At 50.7% G+C, this 13,563-nt stretch overlaps 1 protein-coding gene across 1 annotated transcript; it reads right to left on the reverse strand.

The window, feature by feature from the left end:
* Window positions 1-643: 643 nt before the first annotated feature.
* Window positions 644-9,846, reverse strand: spon2a (spondin 2a, extracellular matrix protein). Its single transcript, XM_018756455.1, has 6 exons — window positions 9,713-9,846; window positions 7,143-7,376; window positions 5,236-5,456; window positions 2,781-2,972; window positions 2,466-2,637; window positions 644-1,474 (listed from the first exon to the last, which is right to left on the reverse strand). Exons 2-6 carry the CDS (start codon window positions 7,366-7,368, stop codon window positions 1,287-1,289), a joined length of 999 nt encoding a protein of 332 aa, XP_018611971.1. The 5' UTR covers window positions 7,369-7,376; window positions 9,713-9,846; the 3' UTR covers window positions 644-1,286.
* Between the last annotated feature and the right edge of the window lie 3,717 nt (window positions 9,847-13,563).

The raw sequence follows: 13,563 nt of genomic DNA on the forward strand, positions 1-13,563 counted from the left end.
AGAGAAACGCTGCACTAAATCAGCCCCCAGCTGCGACTGAATGGAGCTTCGAACAGACAACATATTAAGTAATTTTACAGTAGCATTGATTTTACTTTCACCTGACGTTTATAAAATAAAATGATTTTGTAGTTATATTACTTAGCTTTTATTGATTGTTATTTTCTGGTTTAAAAAAAAATAAATACATAAAGAAGTTACGAACAAAACCAATTACGAAAACGGATTTCCGGTCCCAGCTGCGTTCGCAAGTGGAGGAGCCCGCGTGGAATTTCAGAACTACACTTCCCGAAAGGCACCGCAAGAGGGCGCCTTCATAATCCTGACAGTGGTTTGTGAAACCATCCGATTAACTTTTTTGCATCAGACCGTCAGTAATCCTTTTCCAACCCTTCATATAAAATAAAGCTAAATTATTACTTGATTAGTCTTTATATTTGTTTCTTAAACACCCTGCGAAGAACAGTATTGATTTTGACTGTTAGCGAAGCAGATGCTTTTACAACACTCAGAAACTTAAGCCATTTTTAAGTACAAAGAAATATCTGGATATTTATTTTGTTTACCAAATAAGTTGAAATACAGCATATATACAAATCATTTGAATATTTTCATTTTAACAAGAATGAAGCATATGTAAAAAAAAAAAAAAAGCTTAAAAACTGGAGGCAAAAAAGTGATCATAAATTACTGTCAGGGCATTTAAGAAAGAAGGGTGTTTGGATCTATTTCAAACCTTTCTAGCAGATCAGAGAGAGGTAGGAAATGGAGAAAAGATTAACAGAATGCAGTATTGTATAATGTCCCAATAGTCAATTACTCACTGGCAGAATATGTTCTACCTTTATTTTACAGTTTTTTTTTTTTCCTAAAATTCTATCAACATGTGTTATGTGTATCTTACAAGATGGGGTCATTTTTGGAAAGAGGGCAGATGCAGTGAGGTCACTGCAAAGTAACAGCTGTGTATTGTGCGCATCTGTGTGTTCTGTTATCTGTGGTTACCAGCTAGATGGTTTTGCGCTGAATGTAAAATTGATTTGTTCCTCTGATGAAGTTCAGTGTGTGTTTGCGCTTGGCTCCGTGCTCCTTGACGTGTGCGTGCGAGGCATCGCCTTCGTCGGCAACGTGCTAAATGCGAGTGTGAAGATGTGGGTGTTGCGTGCATGTTTAGCAGGAGAACGTGCACCGGTTTAACTCTGCAAGGACGCGCTAAGCACATAGTCACTGTGAAAATACAGTTAGAATCAGTGCGCCCCTTTGCAGATGGTGATGCAAGGCAGGCCTCAGTGCTTCTCTGGGCAGTTTCGTGGCCTACATTCGGCCTGCTCCTCCAGCTCGGGGCAGGGGATGCCACTGTTGGCAGGTCGCAGCAGGATATAGCGGGTGCGGTGCCGCATTCCGCCCTTGGAGCAGGATCCCAAGCACAAACCCCAGGAGGACCAGAGAGACACCTCACAGTCCAGAGGCGTTTCTGTAGAATGAGCACATTGAGCCATTACACTGGGCAAAACACATGTAAGCTGAGGCTTGCTGTTTCCTGTACCAGGAGGATCCCAGCTGAAGTATCCTTGAGCAAGATATGTAACCTGAATTACTACAGTAAAACGTCTAGATAAAATCATCAGCTCTTCTGTACATTTACATTTATTCACTTAGCAGACGCTTTTCTCCAAAGTGACTTAAAATGGATACTATGTAGTGTTATGAGCCCACACACCTTATTCACCATGGTGACTTACACTGGGTCACTCATCCATACATCAGTGGAACACACTCCCTCTGTCACTCACACACTATGGGGGAACCTGAACAGCATGTCTTTGGACTGTGAGAGGAAACCAGAGCACCCGGGAAAACCCACACAGACATGGCGAGAACATGCAAACTCCACACAGACTGAGCAGGGATCGAACCCACGTTCTCTCGCACCACCCAGGCGCTGTGAAACAGCAGCGCTACTCGCTGTGCCATCATGCTGCCCAGTGAAATAAAGAATAATGGTATTAATGTTAATAACTTCATTATTACTATTATTATTTATTTATTACTACTACTACAGCAACATTATTTACCCACTACCCTTGCCCAAGGAAACTTTGAAGGGTTAGCCTTATGAAAAGCCGAAAAGTGCTTGCAAGGTTGCAAGATAAACAACTAGTGACAGTCTAGGGTTAGGTACTGTCTAGCAGAGAAACAAATATAATTTAACAGTTCAGTACAGTCTTTATATGGTACTCTTTTCAACCAATTGACACAGCACATACACAGTTAACACAGTGATAATAGGCAGAGAAAAACAACGAATGCGGTTCCTAATGACTTGCGCTGTGAGAAGCCACCTGGCAGCTGAGGAAAGGAAAACAAAAAAACTCCCCGGTCAGGCAGCTCTGAGGATATAGATCTAGAGTCCATTAATACACATTAATACACATATAGACAGTAGGTACGGTAAGTGCTCTTACCAGAGAACCGCTTAGGTGTGGTGTCATGAGGCTGGATGTGATTGGACAAGGAATTGTGACGGACGGGTGATCGGTCCTGACGCGTAAGTCTAATAGTGGCCAACGGGGGGAGCTCCGAGAGCCGGGGATAGAAGAAGGAGTTGGCTGGGTGGTTGGGGTTCTGAGAGGTGATCTGGAGAAGGAGGACAGATGGAATGAGAAAATGAGAGAAGATCTGAGTCACAGAAAGAGGCAATATTTTTACACGACAGATTTTTTTTTTTTTCCCCCTCAACAGATGAAACTAATAAGAGAAAAAGCGAATGCGCTCATTACCTGGGTGATGTTTTCTGGTGGGTTGGTGGGGAAGTTGGGTGACGAGAAGGTGAAACCGCTGTCTGTCCCGGCATCGAAAGGACGGAGGTCGAGGGTCACTTCTTGCCGCCAGTCATTGTGCTCGCAGAGGTTCAGACTGTCGATCCCCACAAACCAGTCTGGGCTGGGAATGACCTTCACCATGAGGGAGAGCTGTGCGCGCAGAGCAGCGGACGGACATGCGTTAGCAATTAGCGACCTGACTTCCAGTCAGGATAACTGGGTCATAACTGAGACAAGCACAGTCACGTCTGCGACCCAAACCCCAGCGGAGGTGAAAACCGACTGCAACGGTAACATTTCCCCCATGTCCTTAACCAGCCTCCTTTTCGCAAAGCCTTCGAACCCGCGGCGAAGTCTCTCCATGACCGTCTCTTTCCTGTGCGAGCTTAAGTACCCCGTTACCTTGATGGATGTTTCCGGAATGACTGTGACATCATGCACAGACTGGCTGTGGCTTAATGCTTTCCAGCACGCTGGATTCCCAAAGATAACTAAATAAATAAAAAGGACGAAACCACAGCCTGGGAAAACATGCCTATTTTTAACACGCCAGACAGACCCATCGTACTGGGATAGCGAGGCGGCCGTGACCCTTGACCCAGGTAAAAAAAAAAAAAAAAAAAAACATCAGGGCAGGAGAACCTGGTGTCTGGTGTCTGTGACCGCCACTTCCTCCGTGACGGCCTCTGCCACGTTAAACATACACCGTTCGAGTTCCAGAGCGTGTGTGTTAATAATGACTTCAGAGATGTACAAAAAAACTGCATTTTCTGCTGTGAGCTCTCTTTTAGACGCCTTCCCTCTCCCTCATCCTCTCCAGCATCCTGCCTCCCTCCTTTCCACTCTCCCTCCTCCTCTAAAGCTGTGGTTTTTCCAGGAATCACTCCTGCTATATCGATTTCACCGAGTCTGGAAGCATCTCTTTGTATCCTGGCTTGACAAATATCAGTGTATTGTGGTAACCTTGATGACGTCAGGCATACGCACTGGGAATAAATCTGTGCTCGCACACATAAAATATACAACATGTTTGTCTGCTCACACACTCATTATTTCACTTCACTGAAAGTGTGTGCTGTAGCGCTGCTGTCTCACAGCTCCTGGGGGGCGCGAGAGGATGTGGGTTCGATCCCCACTCAGTCTGTGTGGAGTTTGCATGTTGCATGCATCGCATCTGGGTGCTCTGGTTTCCTCCCACAGTCCAAAGATTGTAAGTAGTGTATCTAGCAGGGTAAGTCACCTTGCTGAATAAGGTGTGTGGGCTGATAACACTTCATAGAGTTCATTGGAAGTCGCTTTGGAGAAAAGCATCTGCTAAATAAATAAATGTAATGAAGATGTAATGTATGACACTCTGTGAGCATCAATCCCTTCACAAAAGGTGTCAAAAGCAGAAAAAAAATCCCCTCGCCACCACCTACAACATTTCCGTGTCAGATCCGAGCTCCGTGTGGTTTTGTGCCCCTCGTAAATCAACGCTTGCTTATTTGCTGCAGCGATTTGGTTTTCGTCGTTATTCTGCACCTCACGTTGTTCAACTGTTACGTTCATCCCAGCACTGCGTGTGTGTGTGTGTGTTAGTGTGCACAATATTCTACGTGTCGGTGTATTTCTGTGTTTTGTGTGTGAACTTTTGAGCACCAGGTGCATGGGGGACCTATCAAAACGGAGCTCATGTTTCCCTGTGCTGTGCTCACCCTCACAGAGTTCTCTATAAATACGCAGAGCATCTCCCCACCTCACCTTTCCTCCATCCTCGATGTTCCCAAACCCCATCTCTCCGCCTTACTGCCACCATGCTCTAAAGGTACACCATGAAGTCAGAGGTGGACAGAGCTGAGGCAAGAGCCCCGAAGGAGTGTGCGCTGTTTTCCGGGACCTCCAGCTTCATTGGTGTGAAATTTACATCTGTTCATTCACCCGTCACTTTTCTCCGGAGCAGCTTCCAATTATTTAGCCATTTATACGGTTGGGTAATTTTACTGGAGAATTTATGATAAGTACCTCGCTCAAGGGTACTACAGCTATAGGTGGGATTCAAACCTGCAACCTTTGGGTCCAAAGGCAGCAGTTCCAACCACCATGCAACCAGCTGTCCCCCATATTCCGGAGTTCCACTGGAATATGCAGGACATACACTGTAATATCCCGGAATCCCGAATCGCTGACTTAAGCTCCCATTTCTAAGCTCTGAGGTCAAGCAAGACTCCCTGTGTGCAGTATTTCTGGCATGGAAAGCTAATTAGCCCCACCATGAACAGTTAGTTTTTGCATCTAAATGTCCTACTGTGAGGCCAGAGACATGCATGTGAATGCATTGCATGCTGGGATGTCAGTAGCCACCAGGACAGGTGAGTTCTGTGCTGCGTGGAGCTGCAATGGCCCAACTCACCCTGCAGGGGTCAGTGCTCACCTGGGGGTTCCTGGGCTGCAGCAGCAGCTCGGTGGAACTGTGGCCAGTACCCGTGGGGATGCCGGGCGTGCGGTACATGGACCCCACCGCCCTCCATTTCCGTGCTTCTCGTGCCTCCTTCACCACCTCCGCCGTCACGCCCTCCTCCGCGAAGCTCTGCGCCCCCTGGCTCGCCGGCGCCCCCTCCTGCCATAACCGGAACTGCGCGTTGTGCGTCACTGCTGTGGAAAGGGGGCGGGATGGGTCAAACCCTCAGCTCCTCCGTAGTCTTTTGGCTGCGGCCAGCATGGCATCGCTCTCTTTCTTGCCTGCCTATGTCTCCAGTCACCTAAGCACACTTTTTCTTCCCTTCTTCTTTCCAGACCACCTCATTAATCAATATTCAGCTCCTCGATTCAGTAGCTGCGGTCGCTTCCGTCACAACGGAAGAGTGCTTTCTACCATTTAAATTCAGATATGCCTTCCCACACTCACTAGCAAAGTTTCAAAATGAACTTCATCTGCTCTTGGCAAATCCCTCTGACGATCGTGTCAACGGTCGCCGAACACATTCCGTTATCACACCCTGGCAGTTGGGGACTTCTGGGAACGGACCAGCAAGGCCTGCCTGGGTCTGCAAAGCCCATGTCGGGTTTGTCCTGGGTGGAGTTCTCTCTCTGGGCCAAGTCTGGAGGCAGCTAGTGCTACTAATTAGTGCTGCTTTGGACCTGAAGAGCCCAGGTTCAAATCCCATTTCTTGCTGTAGTAGCCTTGAGCAAAGTACATGCCCTACATAATATAGTAAAAATTGCCCTGCTGTATAAATGGGTATTTACCGTGATTTCACTGTAAGTTACTTTGGAGAAAAATGTCAGCTAAATGAATACAACAAATGCAAATAAACCTCAGAGATTGGGCACAAACTTGGCACATCCTGCCACCTGAAACCACCATGCCACAAACAGTGGAAACCCAACATCATCTGGTTGCTGTTAAACTGCAGCCAAAATTATGCCTCTCCCTGCTTTCCTCATTAGGCCGTCTCTCCCAAGTGGATATGAGCAGGGTTTCCAGGAGCGGGGGTGGGATGGGGGGTGGGGGTGGGGTGGTGCTCAGCCGACCAGGCCACAGGGGGAGCCTTCTGGTGGTTAACAGGCCAGCTGCGAGTCTTCAGGCTCCCGATATATGAGAAGGTGTGGAAAGGCGCCGTGGTCAGCCAGGACTCGGAGGCTGGGAACAGCTGGGGTTTTGGGGAAAGTCGTAGAGTCACTCCTGGGGAAATGGGATCACGTTCGGATCTTTGACCGCATCGCGAACACATCTTGCTCCCCTGCACCCAAGAAAAAGCTGCCTGTCTCTCACTTTCTCGCATGACCGGTGTGGCACCAACCAAGGATGGAACCCGCATTATGGAGGAGGCTTAGTTCACCGAGCTAAAAACCCAAATCGGAAGGTAAGCGGACCACTCCAATTCCTGCAACAACTTCTGGCCTTGACATCACTCAGGAAGACTCAGTGGACACCACTACCCTTTTTTTTTCTCTGTCAAGGCTAGCAGTGACCTCAGCTGACCTATAGGCATGAACCCTTCGGTATTGGTGTCACGACACCAGTCTATAGGAGCAACCGCACCGACCGCAGCAGGACTCTCGCTCCGGTGACCTCAAGATCCAAGCGTCCAACTAAGGGAAACTGTCTACCTTTTGCCTTCAGTTTCACTACTTTACAAACATGAACAACTGGCCAATTTTTACTGGAGCAATTTAGAGTAAGTACCTCGATCAAGGATACTACAGCAGGAGGTGGAATTCAAACCTGGGTCCTTTGAGGGCAAAGGTGGTGGTTGTCGAACCGCCATCCCACCTGCTGCCGCCTATCTTAGCGAAGTCAGACTGACCTGCCCTGTGCGCTTTACGCACAATACGCACCTATGAGCTTGGACCACTGTGCTGGAGGACGGAACAGCGGATACTGCTTGGGGAACGTCTGCGGGCTCCAGTGTCCGGTGAACACCAGGACGTAAGAGGCGGGTCCCCGCGCCGTACACAGCGTCCCATCGGTCGTCTTAGCGGGAGCGGCGCAGGACAGCGTGAGCTTCAGTAGCACCACCAGCAGCTGCCGCAGGGAGCCGGGGAAGAAGAACTGCGGTGCCATCGGCTGCGCTGGAGAGAGCGAGAATATGGTTACGTTCCAAGCCGTGTCCTCATAACCTCTCCCTTTGACGAGCGACTGAATTTCGTCAATGTTGCATCACTCGGGCCGCCGAGGGGCAACCGCGAAAGGATTAGCCCAAGTAGGTCCAAAAGCCCATAGACACCCTTAGCGTCTCTGTCTAAATATGAAAAACGTGCACAAGTGTTGTAAACGCTGGTGTTGTAAGCCGGCTCTCCGAGAACATAAGTTTTCGTTTCATATCAACGCCGTTGCGTTTATCCTCCCTCCTTTTAATTATGATTTTATGGATAAATCCAAGGCTGCTCATAAAACTGTCTCAGAATGCGGTGGTAGAGCCAGCATGGAAGCCATTTCACCTCCCCAGCATCGCATTCACATCTTTATGATTTCCTCCCCCGTCTGCAATTAGGCATGATGGAATTTCGCGAATAAAGCCACAGAAAGTGAGGCTTGTCCACCAAGCGCGCGTCCTGCGAGCGCCCCCCACCCCGTCCAACGGCGGCGGCGACGACGACGCTGAGTCAGGTTTCCTGTTCCCGGCGCTTCCAGGCTGTCCGAGCAATCTGGCACAGAGGGTGCAGCGCGGGTAATTTTTACGATACACCCCGTAAAAATAAATTGAAATTCTGAGCTCAGCGTAAATCACCCACTCCCTAAGCCCAGATCGTCCTCTGCTTGATCACCACCCCCCCGCCTCCCTCCCTCCAGGATTTATCGCCCTGTTTATAAGAGTGGGAGAATTAAAATAACAGAACAACAGCGGTCGTCGGCCTGGCCTATTTTGGGAACGCGTGCAGCATAGCGGGCCGCCGCGAGGGGTTCGTCTGCGTCCGTGCACCGTCTGCCGCCGCGGAGGACGTAGGCCGGGACACGCTTCCCCCGAGCGCGCAAACCAACGCTTCCTCTGCTTTCTGCTCACGTCTTCCGCTGGGTCGCTTGGACAAAACCAGCCGGAGATCAAAGTACCTCTCTGCCTTCGTATTCAAGGCGTTTTTACAGCGAGTCGTTAAACCTTGAGGTTGTTAACGTAAAACGAGGCGCTGGTGCGCACGCACGCACGCACGACCATATGGCCGGGGGAACTGTTGAAAATTATATATAGGAGTCTTTTATAAACCTCTGCGAGATACTTGGCCTTCGGGAGCGAGTTTTCTGGGTCGAAGGAACAAGACGAGTTTAGCGTGGCAGTAACAAAATATGTGTCCTTAAATAGGCCGTGGGGACAACATAGAGTAAGACACGGTAGACAGTCAGATGTACGCCAGCGTGCTGTTAAAACGGTCCCGATTCTCTGGGCCTTCGCCCTCGTCGCCGATCCTTTCCTCCGCCTCGCTTTGTGCGGGTGCGGGTGCGCCTAGCGGCATCTCCACCGCTGCTTCCCTCCACCTTCACGTAGCCACGGACGAGGTCCGCAAAACACCGACGACTTCACGAGCCGGAAGGTGAGAACATCGGAGAAAGACGGCGGGGGAAACGTGTCGATACGCGAGCGGATGGCACGGGGCGAGTCTTAATGGATGCCTGCTACAGGAGCACGCCTTCAGGTGTGTTTTCGCCAAGCGTCAGCCAGACAGCTCAGTCACCAACTCACAACGTGCCCCAGCAGCCGCGCCGCACACACGCCCCTCCCCGCTCGCAAACGCCCCGAAGCCACCCGGTCAGCCTCGGCCTGAAGGAAACAACAAAAGGCACCGACACGCCGAACTCCGGGTCTCACTCGCCCCTGCCCCCGCTGACACACACACACACACACACACGACTTCTCTTTGCCTATCAAGCATGAGACGCAATAAAAATAGAGGATATGGAAGGGAGCCAGGGAGAGCGCTTATGGCTCCTCTGCACTTGGTACTATATAATTACAGCAGCCCACGGAGCGCGACGCGCGTGCATCAAACGCAAGGTCAGGATTCTCCAGTTTCGGGCGCACGCTCGGCCCAAACCGCAGCACGGCGAGGACTGGCAGCCGCTCCGGGGGAAGGAGGATGAGGGAAAGAAGCCGGAGGAGGAGAAAAAGAAGCAGGAACAATCACGAGTGTGACTTGAAGGCAGCGCCATGGGCTCAATCCTGCGCAAGTCAAGGGCAGAGCTCTTTTGAGTCGCAAGAGCGTAGAAGAAGGGTATCCACTTTCATTCCCCCAGCCCTGTCCTGAGGACGCAGGGGCGTTAAAAACGTAGACGGATGCACAGATGGCGAACGAAACAGCTGTCTTCATAGCGGCTGCTGGGGGTCGGGGTCAGCGCACCGGAGAGAAGGAGCGGAGCCCTTTATCGTGGCCCGGGGGGGGAGGGCAGGCAGCAGCGAGAAGCCCCCATCACTTACCTGAGCAGAGGGCAGGGTGCGGAGAGCCACCGGGGAGCGCTGCAAACTTCTCCGTCTCTCGAGTCACGACCTGTCTTTGTCTACCGGAGTGCGGAACCTCCCTCTTCTATCTCTACCTCTGTGTGTCTCCCTCCTTTTCTCCTCCCCTATCCTTCTCTCCGCTCTCTCTCCCTTTTTCTCCCCCACCTATCCATGTATGGGAAGGCAATGCACAGCCCCCTTTTCCTTCTCCGTTTCTCGCTCTCACACACACACACACACCCAATCCTTCCCTCTCTCCTCCTCTCTCTGGGACTCCATTCATTTGGTTAACCTGACGCCCCTGAGAGTTATCAGCGAACCGCACACCCAATGATTCTCCGCTCGCTCGGCCGTTGAACGGGTGCTCAGGGCCACGCAGCCGAGCTGTCCCGACCTTCCTGTTGACTTCACGTTCACCTAAGCCCTGCCAGATCCTTACCGCATCTTTGCCCTGGATGTTATTTTAAACCTCGGTCAAAAAAATGACTCCGACTGATAGGATTTAGCCGAAATTTTGGAAGAGCGATCGGGTGCGTTCCGCTGCGGCGTCGAGTAAAGTGCTCTGCTCATTCTTTTCCTTCTATAGTTACCCCAAAGCAATACAATGGGATGCAGATCGTTTAAATTTCATGAAATTTGGGATAAAGCGCCGCTAACTGGCAGCGGTGCTCATGGTACTTTATCACATGGCGCAAAGTGGGGTTAACTCTGAAGACAGCTCCTCTCTAGGGTCTCCCCAAAGCGCACCGACTGTCCGAGAAAGAGAAATGTGCGGAAAGGCCTACGCGGCATCCCCCCCGGACCCCTGCCGAGATACATGCGCACACCCTTTTTGTAACTGACCCCAGCGCTGTCGGCCATCTGGGATCACATTAACCCCAATTTTTTTTTTTTCTTTTACACAACGAATGGCGACATGCAGGTTTCTAATCACGCAGAGAGGTGAGCGTCTGCAAAGTGAGTCTTTTATTCGGATACACAATGCTTCTGCTGGGGGAGTTGACTAGGGAGAGCACCCACCCACCCACACACACATACACACGCTTGCACACAGAAGGAAAGGAAATTCTGTCCTGCCCCCCCTCTCGAAACGATCTGGCTTTGCGACCCCGCGGCCTTGCGGCGACCTTTCGAAGAACGGCAGCCCAAGTTGGGCCCAGCAGCGGGAACGCAGGAGCGGCGAGGAACGGCAGAGGACCTGTCGGAAGATGCAGAATCTGCCCGCTCCTGGTGCCAGCTCTGGCCGCAACTTCTGCCTCTACGGCGGTCGCTCCTTCTCCGCTCTTTCCGCTTGAAAGTAGGTTACAGGAAACCGAGCCATCTGTTCCCAAGTAATTAATCGCAGGCTTCGTTCGGCCCCCGGATCAACGCAGATTAACATTTCGGCAAATTCTGCACTGCCATTTAGTCACCGGCGTCCTCGTACCCCTGTCACACGGGCTCTTACGGGCATACTTGCCCACACGTTTTACTCTTCCCCATTTCCTGTTCAGCATAATGGCGAAACGGCAGACCTCATGAGCCCGCCTTCATTTTTCACGCTGCCTCGACAGCATTCGCCGAAATAAGGCATCTAGGTCTTCGGCGCTGTTAGTTTGCGCGGTACCAGTCTCCCCGTTTTTCCTTCTTGAAACTCTCCGAGGAAAACTTATCCGAGACGATGGCGGTCGGCGCAACTGCGAAAAGCAACGGAGAGCAGTTTCGCAGAATAATTTCAGGGTTTGGGGTTGCTGTCGGGATTTGAGGTTTCGCTGTTCGGGTTACTGTGGTTGTCACACGAAGCACAAGCGTTAGCTGAGAAATACAATGGGATTATTAGGGCTGAACAGCACGCCTAATACAAGACGGCGCTATTCCCACCCTGCTCCCGAAACGTGCCGTTACATCACCGCCGAAGCGGAGTCGTCCTCCAGCGACAGCGGCGGAGTCACAGAGGGTTGTGCGAGCGCGCCGGTGCAAGGAGGTTCTGAACCGCGTCCAAGAGCGGCCCGGGTACGACGGATCCGTCCCCGGTCCACACGGAATGCGCCAGCGCACGAACAATCCCCCCGAAAAACATCCCACCCCCCTACGCCCTCCAACCTCCGGACATTTTGTTTTGCAACAGGTGTTTAGATGAGAACAAAGCTGTAGGTAAATATTTGCACCGTTGGCTCTGGTCCCCTGAACAAAGCCCGCTGTCTTGTTCTGGCGGTATTTAGAGACGCGGAGAGTTTTCCACGTTGCCACGTAAACAGGCTCCATAGGTTATGGTCAGAGCAGGCATAGGACCCCCTCAGAAGAGGGTGAGGGGACCTTCGCTGCAACCGTACAGGGGCCAGCTGGTAGCGTGGTGGTTAGAGGTACTGCTTTGAACCCAAAGGCCGCAGGTTCGATCCCCACCTCTGGCTGTAGTACCCTTTAGGAAGGGACTTACCCTCAATTGCTGCAGTAAAATTACCACCTATATAAATGGGTAAATAATTGTAACCTTAACATTGAAAGTCGCTTTGGAGAAAAGCGCCAGCTAAATGGATAAATGTAACGTAGAGAGCGCAGCGGCTCCGTCTCCCACGGACGCGTGCGCCGCGGCGTCCGACAATTCGCGTTCCTCGTCCTATTCCAGGGGGACTCCTGTCTTCAATCATCGGCGGACATGTTTGACCTCTCTGGCAAACAGCTCCGTGTACGGAGTCCAGCCTTGGAACCACACAACGGCATTCCCAAATTCCTGGATCCTCTCTCCCGTTGAAGCAGTCCGAGCACGAGCGCTTTTGCTTTTCCTCCTGAGCTACAAACTGCCCGCAGAAAGTCCCCCACCGAAGCATGTGGCCGTCGTGAGATGAGAGGAATTTTGCAATGAACTTAACAGTTTTTATCAGCCACGAAAACTCAAACTCAGCCCAAGCGTGACCCGAAGTCGAGCAACGGAGTTGATTTTGAGCTAATGCCAGGCTTAGATTAAATTCGTCAGTCAACGGGCTGTCTTTGCTTCATCCAAAGCAGACTCTCGGTAAATTAGAACATGACCAGTAAACACTCAGCAGATCTATATTTTAAGCTGAATGTTTTCAATATTTTTTTGCACTCAAGTCAAAATAAATTTTATAGTGCTGGATCTTGAGCAGTCTTTATGAAGTATTTGAGCGTGAAGTCATACAGCACATCTTACACTTTCAGAAAGGGTCCCAGATTTCAGAGCCCCAATTGCACATGTCAGGAACATCATTTCCGTGTACTCGGGCTGCTGTAAACCCCCTTCAAAATATCTCTACACCCCTGCTGAGTCCCAGGCTCTAGATTTGACATTCTACTCAGAGGGAAAAGGGGCTCATTTTAGAAAAATCTGGCTTTGGGTCTATAAACAGTAATTAACTGAGACAACATGCCTGCTGTGTCAATCTGAGAACGAGAGATTTACCCTGCAGGGACACCATCTCCCACGTATAGTTGAACTTAGCGCCATCCAGCTCAGCACACCTACATGAAACTGCATTGTCGCGTTATGCTTTCTTTCCTGGCTCTCAGCCAACATCTTTGCATCCGCAAGCAGAGTGCACGTTGGCACGTGTTGCGTGTGGAGTCGGTCTCCCGCCACGTGTTAGTAATTTGAAATGGCAAACAAGCCCACAAGGATCCCCACCACGAGCCCTACCACAGACCTGATCCGTGGTGCTGCTGTTGTGCAGCTCAGCCCAAATAAACCCACCGTGTTCACCACTAGCTTAGCATCACATTCTAGGCAGGAATGGACTGACAAATACTCGCCATAAAATACAACCACTGGGGGGTATGGTTCTCCCAACACACACCCTACCCCATTTTTAAAACAAAATCTTGGTCAAGTGCCA

Source organism: Scleropages formosus, chromosome 13 (genome assembly GCF_900964775.1).
Source record: "Scleropages formosus chromosome 13, fSclFor1.1, whole genome shotgun sequence".
Taxonomy (NCBI): Eukaryota; Metazoa; Chordata; class Actinopteri; order Osteoglossiformes; family Osteoglossidae; genus Scleropages; species Scleropages formosus.